Source organism: Otolemur garnettii, unplaced genomic scaffold (genome assembly GCF_000181295.1).
Source record: "Otolemur garnettii isolate 467f Iridium unplaced genomic scaffold, OtoGar3 scaffold00028, whole genome shotgun sequence".
NCBI classification, from domain to species: domain Eukaryota; kingdom Metazoa; phylum Chordata; class Mammalia; order Primates; family Galagidae; genus Otolemur; species Otolemur garnettii.
The window spans coordinates 8,363,583-8,374,581 of NW_003852423.1; the positions used below are offsets into that span (position 1 = coordinate 8,363,583).

Here is a 10,999-nt window from a genome sequence, read left to right on the forward strand (position 1 = left end):
AAAAAAAAAAATAGCCAGGCATTGTGGTGAGCTCCTGTGGTCCCAGCTACTTGGGAGGCTGAGGCAGGAGACACACTTGAGCCCAGAGCTGGAGGTTGCTGTGAGGTGTAATGCTATGGCACTCTACCCAGGGGGATGGCTTGAGGGTCTGTCTCAAAAAAAAGAGATGGGATATTGCTCTTGCAATCCACCCACCTTGGCCTCCCAGAGTGCTGGGATTATAGGTATCAGCCACCCAACCCTGCCTAGAATTTTGAATTTGATTATCTTCAGAGTTAGAAGATAATCAAAAGAAAACTTGCCTTGGCAAAAGATGAGAAGCAAAAAGAGTAGTTATCTGACACCTTTTCCTTTCCTCGCCTAATTTAGAGAGGAATCAGTACTGTCACTGCAGGAAAGAACAATCCATCAGAGTAGGATCCCTACCAAAGTCGTAGGATATTACATCTAAGAGTTTTGCTATTCTTCAAATTTCTAATAAGGGTCTATTATGTGCTAAGCTCTGGGATAGGCAATGGGTATACAGCAGGACTCAAGCAGAGTCCTTGCCCTCAAGAAACCATTATTCTAGTGGGGCAGACAGCAAACAAAATAATGTATCGGCTGGTCCTAAATGCTGTAGGAAAAAAATGCAAGATAAAGGAGATGGATATTGATGAGAATGGTACTTTTTAATATAAAAAGGGGTAAAGAAAGAAGATGGTAAATATTTGAAGAGAGACCCGAAGAGGGGAAGTGGGAGACAGAGGGAGCCTTACAGGCAGGAAGAGCAGCAAACGCCAGGGCTGCAGAGTGGGAGAGTGCTTAGTAGGTATTTAAGATCCTAGAAGTGAGGAATCAGCAAAGCAGAAGTCCTTGGTGAAGCAGGAGCATAAAGGGATTGTTGGGTGCAAGATGAAGAAGCTGTTTCCAAGAGGAGGTGGTAACTAAGTCATATTCTACTGAAGGGTCAAATAAGATGAGAACAGAGAATTGCTGGATTTGATGAACTGTTTGAGTGGTAGGAACAGAGTCCTGGTTGGAATAGGTTCAAAAGACAACTCACTGAGTCCAGATAACTCTGGAGGATTTTGCTTTAAACAGGAGCAGAAAAATGATATGGGATCTAAAGAGTAATGTGGGACCAAGAAAGTTTGAGATTTTTTATTCATTTATTTATTTATTTATTTGCAGTTTTTGGCCGGGGCTGGGTTTGAACCTGCCACCTCAGGCATATGGGGCCAGTGCCCTACTCCTTTGAGCTACAAGCGCTGCCCTGAGTTTTTTATTTGTTTGTTTGCAGTTTTTGGCTGAGGCTGGATTTGAACCCGCCACCTCCAGAATATGTGTCCAGCGCCTCAAAGCACTCCTTTGAGCTACAAGCACTGCCCTGAGTTTTTTGTTTGTTTGCAGTTTTTGGCTGGGGCTGGATTTGAACCCGCCACCTCCGGTATGTGTCCGGCGCCCTACTCCTTTGAGCTACAGGCACCGCCCTTTGATTTTTTTTTTTTAAATAGGAAGTATTAGTGCCTGTTAGTGGACTGAAGGGATTTGACACAAGAGTCAGGGAAGAGTAGCAGGAGCAACATTTTGAGTGCATGAGCAGGGTTACGATGGAGTGTGCAAATAGAGAGACTGAGCGATAAATGAGACAGTCATCCACCGTTTTGGAAAGGAAGGCAGCGTGCTGCAAGTTAGGTACAGACACATAGATAGAAAAGCAAGTAAAACCAGTGGGCCACCAGGACATCCATTTCCTTTTCCTGTTCTTGCTTTGATTTCTCTCCTTATTTCTGGCATCTGTGTATTTCTATTTATTTGACGATTCCTACCTTTTTTTTTCTGTTTTTGGCCAGGGCTGGGTTTGAACCCGCCACCTCCGGCATATGGGGCCAGCACCCTACTCCTTTCAGCCGCCCTACAAATCCTACATTTTTCATGAAACTTTTTCTGTGGTTTGGTGGGAAAGGGGTGCTGTCTTTGAGTTAGTCCAGTGTGCCATTTTCCTGGTAGTAGTCAGAAACTTATAAAACATAGAGGCTTTGAACGAGTTTGAAAGACTTTGATGCTAGAGGAAAAAATTATGCACAAAGAGCTATTATTTTTTATTTATTTATTTTTGAGACACAGCCTCAAGCTGTCGCCCTGGGTAGAGTGCCACGGCGTCACAGCTCACAGCAACCTCCAACTCCTGGGCTTAGGCAATTCTCTTGCCTCAGCCTCCCAAGTAGCTGGGACTACAGGTGCCTGCCACAGCGCCTGGTTATTTTTTGGTTGTAGTTGTCATTGTTGTTTGGCAGGCCCAGGCTGGATTCAAACCTACCAGCTCTGGTGTATGTGGCTGGTTGCCTTACCCACTTGAGCTATAGATGCCGAGCTAACAAAGAGCTTTTAATATCATTATTTGAAAGTATTATTAGTAGATACAATCCATGCTAAATGGTAATTATATTTGAATGTTTAGAGGAATTCCCTAGCCTTTTAATTATTTAAGTCTCCTTAGTTACAAAGTAAATGAAAAGGTGAAGACTCATCTGGGTAAATAAGCATATATCTGTGGAGATAGTAATTTCTCAAAATAAAAATATAGTTACCATTTTTCTGACTGTAAAAGAGTACATGCTTTTTATAAAATATTCAAATAGTTATAGAAGTATAAGATGTGAAGTCAACTCTTTCCCACTTATCTCTAGCCCGTTCACCACCTTACTGAGAACCACAGTTAGTAGTTGGTAATACTTTCCAGATTTGTCTGTGTATAGTGAATCAGTGTTTTCTTCCAACTTAGCTGTTTGATCTGTTTTCAACAAAACTAAATAAAAGACTGCCTGCTGGCAGTAGTCATTTCCAAATCTAATCTAACTTGCAACTATTTTCAATTCAGGGGCCTTATAAATGCATATAATTTAAATTCTGCAGATTTAGAACAGGCTATCTCAGAGCCGGGACATAAAATGGACCTTTGTTTCAGAATTAAATGTTTCTTTGATACTGAAATATGAATTGTCAGTGTTAGCTTTTGACTTGCCGGTTCTCATGGTCACTGAACAGTAAGTACAAGGCAGTTTTAAAGACTTACCCCTTTGATGAAATAGGGACTTCTACTGAGCACATTTTTGGGGGTACTTTTACAGGAGAATGAGGTACTAAGAGAGAAGTGTGAAGCTGCAGATCACAATTCACGGCATGAAGAAAATGAAGAAAGTGTGTCAGCCAGGAAGGAGAAATCACTACAGCAGAATAATGACGATGAAAACAAAATAGATAAAGTTGACTGGGAGGCAGAAGGGAGCACTGAATCTATACATGAGGTAAGCGTGTCCACATATCCAGCCTTGTCCTGTTAGCCTTAATGTAGATTTCGTGGCATTGACAATGTGTGTTGAGAATGAGCGTGTTAATTGTGCTCTTTTAGCAAATCTCTCTTTTTTTTTTTTTTTGAGACAGAGTGTCACTATGTTGTCCTCAGTAGAGTGCTGTGGTATCGCAGCTCACAGCAACCTCCAACTCTTGGGCTCACGCGATTCTCTTGCCTCAGTCTCCGAAGTAGCTGGGACTACAGGTGCCCACCACAACACCTGGCTATTTTTTGTTGTTGTTGGTTGTCATTGTTGTTTGGCAGGCCAGAGCTGGGTTTGAACCCACCAGTCCCGGTGTATGTGGCTGGCACCCTAACCACTGTGCTATGAGTGTCAAGCCAACAACTCTCATATATAAAGATACACAGTTCTTTAAGTTGTGGTAATCAAAATAATTTGATTTACAAATGAATCAGCCCCTAAAAGTTGTCTTCTCTGATTAAACTCTGTACACACATCCCTCCCAGAACTTGCTAGCAGATTGGGCTAGCTATGTTTGCCAAGCAAGAGATGGTGGGTATGCTGAACCTACAAATCTTCAACCAGCCACCTGAACAGCAGCCAGGCTGGCCAGGTCTCAAAGAGCAAGCCAGAGGCAGATCACCCATGATTCCAAGCAAGGCTTGCACTCAAATCTTTGTTCAGTTCTCCAGCAGGCCAAGCTGAACCACTGGGCATCCCAGAGCGTAGTCTAAGGTCCAGGCCTAGTGGGACCACCTTCTGGGCTCATTCTGTAGCCACACTCATTAACTGTGAGAAGAGGTATAGAAAGATAACTCCAGGAGCCATTTGGATGGATTATCTCACAGCCTGTGCCTTCCCTTTTTTTCACTTGGGCTATACTTTAGTTTCCACTCAGCCCTGCTGCTGAAGCCCTGCCCATAAGCCTAGCGAACAGGTGCTCTGGAGATAGGCTTAGATTTCCACAGACCTTTAACCACATGGCACTTCCACCTGCAAGGCATACCCTTGAAAATTTTGCCTGATGATTCTCTTAACCATGGCCTACTTCAGCAGGTTCCTTCCTCAAAAAGTAGAGTTTGGGTCTGTGCCTTGAGCACCTTTGGGGGATGGAAGAGTACTATGCCTTGGTCCTTCTCAGACAGACATCGTCATGGTAGCCTTGACCATATATTATCCCTTCAAACATTACTTGATTTTATGGACTGAAATCAGAAACAGCTTTGTTCTGTCTACCCGCATCTCTAGCCCGTTCTAACCTATTCTGAGGGAACTAGTTTTCCCCTACACTTTGGGTTAAATCTAGGATAGGCCCTGTGACTTCTAGAGACTCAGATAAAAATGCCTCTGATGGCTCGGCGCCTATAGCTCAACCGGCTAAGGCGCCAGCCATGTACACCTAAGGTGGCGGGTTCAAATCCCCAGCCCGGACCCGCCAAACAACAATGACGGCTGCAACCAAAAAAAAAAAAAAATAGCCGGGCGTTGTGGCGGGCGCCTGTGGTCCCAGCTACTTGGGAGGCGGAGGCAAGAGACTCGCTTGAGCCCAGGAGTTGGAGGTTGCTGTGAGCTGTAATGCCATGGCACTCTACCCAGGGGGACAGCTTGAGGCTCTGTCTCAAAAAAAAAAAAATGCCTCTGATCATCTCAGTGCATCAATTGATAAAAATAATCCAATGTAATTTGCAAAAATTTAAGTAAAATTCACCTGCTTCCCTCCTCCATCTAGTCTGCTTCAGCCTCAAGGAATATGTACAAACATCCCTCTGAGAACTTGCTAGCAGGTTCTAGCAAGTGGAAGGGTATGCTCCTCTATTTCCCCAATTCTTCAAGTTAGGCTGCTTTCTATGGAGTTAGCACCCAGAAAAAGTGCTCTTTGATTGGCACCTGTGTGACATTGTTTCCATTGACTGTGGGATATATTTAAATAAAACTCTCTGTGGGATGGGCACTTGTATTTAGTAGGTTCTTTAGAGACCCCTGCCCCCACAGCTTGGGAGTCCTTCACCTGCCTTTCTCTTGACAAGGATAGATCCATCTCCACCTCCCAGCTGGTCCTTTAGGACCCTTCCTGAATACACAGTGGTAGGTGGCCCCCTCGGTCACTTGCTGGCTATCTAGCATCTGGCCCTGAAAACATGCCCTTTACACTCTGGATCACTTCAACGTCTTCCTGAATCACAGCCCATACTGGCCTCTTCTTGGCCTCTGTATCTCTCAGACAAGAGTGGGGCACTAAGTGATTCAGTCCCCAAACTGCAGGGAGCACACACCAAGTTCTAAGTGGTCTCCTGGAGATCCTTCTTGTCATTCTTTAGGGAAAGTGGGAGGGGCTGAGAGCTCACCCTGAGAAGTCCTTTCATTTTCACTCCCAACCTTCTGCAGGTTCAATCCTCTTTTATAACCTCCAGTCACAGCCTAGCTTTTCACTTTAAAATGCAGAAGTAGGGTGGCGCCTGTGGCTCAGTGAGTAGGATGCTGGCCCTAAATACCAAGGGTGGCAGGTGCCTGTAGTCCCAGCTACTTGGGAGGCCCGAGGCAAGAGCATTGCCTAAGCCCAAGAGTTTGAGGTTGCTGTGAACAGTGATGCTATGGCACTCTACTGAGGGTGACAAAGTGAGACTCTGTCTCCAAAAAAAAAATATGCAGAAGTAGCTGGCTGTGTTTTCCAGCTGCCATTGTCCCCAGCTCTCCTTACTTACCTAGTCTTTACATGTCCTCATAATTCAGGTCCCCTTGGTGTGGCTTTACCACCGCCCCCCATGCACCATAATGTCAAATCAGTGCCTATGAACTTTTATATTAAAATACTGAAAGAACTATATTTATTTTGTAGGAAGCATTTCCACTTACTTTGCTGAGTGCCTCACAGTTCATCTGCTTTGAGGGAGATGATGTTTTTACCATAGCCTCTCTACCACTTCCTTAATGTTGAGTTGGCTACTACCTTATGCTATTGGTTAGTTTTCCTTCTGAGTATATCTTTGCCTTTACTCCCTCACCAGGCTTCTCAGAGAATCAAGAACTGATTTCTCTACTTCTTTAAATTACCTGTAGTAACTGATTGACTGTTGGACACATAATACGTACTCATTAAATATTAATGAGGAGATAGATGAAGTAGAGAATTTTTAGATGGGGAATTTTTTTGGTGGGGGTGGGGGGTAGTTTCACTATATCACCCTCAGTAGAGTGCTGTGGTGTCACTGCTCACAGCAACCTTAAAGTCCTGGGCTTAAGTGATTCTCTTGCCCTCAGCCTCCCAAGTAGCTAGGACTACAGGTGCCTGCCACAATGCCTGGCTATTTTTTGTAGCAGTTGTCATTGTTTAGTAGGCCCAGGCTGGGCTCAAACCCATCAGCCTGGGTATATGTGGCTGGTGCCCTACCCACTGAGCTAGAGATTTTTTTTTTGAGAAGTAGTCTCACTATGTCACTCTCAGTAGAGTGCGGTGGCATCACAGCTTACAAAAACCTCAAACTCTTGGGCTTAAGCAGTTCTCTTGCCTTAACCTCCCAATTAGCTGGGACTACAGGCACCCACCACAATGCCTGGCTATTTTTTTTTTTTAATTGTTGTTGTAGTTGTCATTGTTGTTTGACAGGCCTAGGCTGGGTTTGAACCCACCAGCTCCAGTGTATCTGGCTGGCACCCTAGCCACTGAGCTACTGGCGCCAAGGCGAGAATTTTTGAGACACAGTCTCATTCTATTGCCAAGTCTCAAGTGCCATGGCATCAGCCTAGCTCACAGCAATCTTGGGTTCAAGCAATCCTCCTTCCTCAGCTTCCTGTGTAGCTGGGGCTACAAGCATCCAGCACAATGCCCAAATAATTGTTTTGCTTTTAGTACAGATAAGTCTCACACTTGCTCAAGCTGGTCTGGAAATCCTGAGCTCAAGGGATCCTCCTGCCTGGGCCTCTCAGAATGCTAGAATTATAGGCCTGAGTGAACCACACCAGCCCCTTGGAGAGAATTTAAAATAGATTTAATGTAAGACAAACATCATTTTGGGCAGAACTTTTCAGAAACACATCAGTCACACAAAGTAGCATCTGTGCCTCAGCTCTTAATCAGGCTCAGCTTTTCCTGTGTACCTCTGTTATCCACGTGTCTAGTCGATATTCACATCACATCTTTGTGTAGTGCAAACTATACATTTCTTATAGTACCTCTGACAATACATTCATCATCTGCTTTTTTATCAAGATACTGCTTATTAGGTGCTTTTACAGTTTGTTGAAATAAAACAGGCTCGGTGCCTGTAGCTCAGCAGTTAGGGCACCAGTCACATACATTGGAGCTGGTGGGTTTGAATCCAGCTCGGGCCTGCCAAACAACAATGACAACTACAACTACAACAACAAAAAATAGCCAGGCATTGTGGTGGGCACCTATAGTTCCAGCTATTTGGGAGGCTGAGGCAAGAGAATTGCTTAAGTCCAAAAGTTTGAGGTTGCTGTGAGCTGTAACGCTATGCCACTCTACCCAGGGCTACACCTTGAGACTCTGTCTCAAAAACATGGAATTAAAACAGAAATGAATTGTTGGTTCAGTAAATCCCTGGCAATTCCATTCTTTCAGGTGACAACTCTAGAAGAGAATCTAGGAAATGGGGACTGAGAGAATTCTATCCATCCATTAGCAGTCAGCCCTAGAGCTAGATATAGAGTCTGAACCCACATGACCATCACCATCAGGAATCCTGGTTAAGAAACTAAGGTCTAAGAAGATATAAACACTGATCCTTGCACAGAAAAAAATGCAAAACTTTCTTACATTTGGTAATTCCTGAGTATTCCTACAGAAACAACTTCCAACAAATTTCGCCTTTTAAAAATGACAAGGAAATAAATAGCCAGTATATGCAAAAAATGTCAGTGTTTAAATTGTTCAAGGTGAAGGGAACAGAATCTATAAGGCAAGAACAAATAATCTATAAAGCAAGAACAGATTATGAACAGAAAAGAGCCCAAATGAAATCCTAAGTAGAGAAAATATACTTGTGTTATTTCAAAAGAGTGGAAAGGTGAATAGCAGATTAGACATGACGAAAGAAAAGGGTAAAATGGAAGACAGTATTAAGAAAGTTACTCAGGACATAAGGCAGAGGATGCAAAATGTGAAATAAAAACAGAGATAATGACAGGATGAGGAAATCTAAGTTACATCTAATAAGAGCACCAGAAGGAAAAACTAGATAATAGGAAAGAAAAGCAATATTTAAAATGAGTTTATGGCACAGTAGTTTCAGAATTTTATTAGTCCTCAGATTAAAGGAGTACCCAGAGTCCCAAGCAAAGTAAATAAAAATAAAGTCCCATACATATCAAAGTGAAATAGAACATCGAAAAGGAAAAGTCACCTAAAAAATCTTTCTTTATTGAGACAGAGTCTCACTTTGTCACCCTCGGTAGAGTGCCATGGCATCACAGCTCACAGCAACCTCAAACTCTTGGGCTCAAGCGATTCTCTTGCCTCAGCCTCCCTAGTAGCTGGGACTACAGGTGCCCTTACAACACCTGGCTATTTTTTTTTGTTTTGTTTAGCAGGCCCAGGCTGGGTTTGAACCTACCAGCCCCAGAGCATGTGGCCAACACCCTAGCCACTGAGCTATAGGCACCCTGAAAAAATCTTTTTAAATTACCTGAGACTCACTATAAATAATACCGAGAACAAACTTATCCATAGTAATAAATTCTGTAAGACAAAGAACTGAGAAAACATTAAACCTGATATTTTGATATTTTTAGCAATTAACTAACTAGTAAGTCTAGATAACAAAAGCAAAGGGAATTTACTACTTAGATCTACTCTCCAAAGAAGTCTCAAAGGAGTTAATTCAACAATAAAGAAGGCTGGGCATGGTGGTTCACACTTCTAATCTTAGCACTCTGGGAGGCTGAGGCAGGCAGATTGCTTAAGCTTAGAAGTTTTGAGACCAGCCTGATCAAGAGTGAGACCTCATCTCTACTAAAAATAGAATAAGTAGCTGGGCATTGTAGTGGATACCTGCAGTCCCAGCTACCCTGGAGGCTGAGACAAGAGGATCACTTAAGCCCAAGAGTATGAGGTTCCTGTGTGCTATGACACTAACGCACTCTACCCAGGGCAACAAAGAAAGACTCTGTCTCAAAAAAAGTAAAAATCCAGAAAATTAAAAGCTAAACCACAGAAGCAAGAAAGAGATGAAGTAATGTTAAGTTGGTAAAACATTTGGGTAAACATTTGTAAGTATTGATTGTAAACATAATTTTATAACTAATTGGGAGGGGCTAGCTGTGGAAGGACAAAACAAAGTGAAATACTAAAAATACTAGCCCAAAGTGATGTGGAAGATGGACAGAGCAGGAATAGAAGTACTGATTAGCTTTTTTTTACTTCATTTCTCCCCATGTTCTGATTAAGTATACATAGGCACAGTGGCTCAGGTAGTCCTGGAGCTTTGAGAGGCCCTAGCAGAAGGATCTCTTGAGGCCAGGAATTTGAGACCGTATTAGGCAACATAGCAAGACTCTTATCTCTTCAAAAAATTAGCTAAGAATGATGGCAGGCACCTGTAGTCCTAGCTACTCAGGGGGCTGAGGTAGGAGGATACTGGTGTTTAATTTGAGGCTGCAGAGACCTATCTATTCGTTATACTTCAGCCTGGGCAACAGCGTCAGACCTTGTCTTTAAGGAAAAAAAAAAGTGTGCATGTTAAAATACTAAGAATACTAGAGTAAGAGAAATAATAATGTGAAACTTCGAATTAAAGGCTCGGCACCCATAGCACAGTGGTTATGGTGCCAGCCACATACACTGAGGCTGGCAGGTTCTAACCCAGCCAGGGCCAGCTAAACAATGACAACTGCAACAAAAAATAGCCTGGCATTGTGGCAGGCGTCTGTTGTCCCAGCTACTTGCGAAGCTGAGGCAAGAGAATCACTTAAGTCTAAGAGTTTGAGGTTGCTGTGAGCTGACGCCACGGCACTCCACTCAGGGCAACATATTATTGAGACTCAGTCTCAGAAAAAAAACAAACAAACTTCAAATTAAGGAACAAAACAGGGATTAAAAGCCCATCATGGAAGTAAGACCTGAGCATCCTTTAAAAATGGATTCTAAAGCCCCAGGCAGCCACTTCAGTCTTTTACATGAAGTATGATGTACCTTTTGTTTTTCTATAGAGACGTCTAAATGGGACAGATACATCTTTCTTTCTGGAAGACTTATTCCAGTTGCTTTCATCACAGCCTGAAAATTCACTGGAGGTAATTGGAACCTTGACTTGTATCCTTGTAGGAACGTATCTACGTGAACCACTTTGTGAATATGTAACAGCCCTTTTACTTTGATGACACAGAAGTTTAAAGTCATACTTATGCTTCATGTGAAACACTTTAACTCTGGTGAATTAAATATATATCCTATTCCTCTTTCCAAGGGTGTAATCAAATTTAGACCATTCCTGTAAAGCACTATGGAGTTTTTTAAAAAAATAGGTCCAGGCTCGGCGCCTGTGGCTCAAGCGGCTAAGGCACCAGCCACATACACCTAAGGTGGCGGGTTCGAATCCAGCCCGGACCCACCAAACAACAATAATGGCTGCACCCAAAAAATAGCTGGGCGTTGTGGCGGGCGCCTGTGGTCCCAGCTACTTGGGAGGCTGAGGCAGGAGACTCGCTTGAGCCCAGGAGTTGAAGGTTGCTGTGAGCAGTGA

At 43.2% G+C, this 10,999-nt stretch overlaps 1 protein-coding gene across 1 annotated transcript in view; it reads left to right on the plus strand.

Annotated features, from left to right (window-relative positions):
* NFE2L3 (nuclear factor, erythroid 2 like 3) overlaps positions 1–10,999 on the plus strand; it is a 34,309-nt gene that overhangs the window by 19,418 nt on the left and 3,892 nt on the right. The window contains exons 2-3 of the mRNA XM_003788606.2: positions 3,114–3,290; positions 10,467–10,550. Of these exons, the coding sequence (XP_003788654.1) occupies positions 3,114–3,290; positions 10,467–10,550 (261 nt within the window). The remainder of the gene's footprint in view (positions 1–3,113; positions 3,291–10,466; positions 10,551–10,999) is intronic.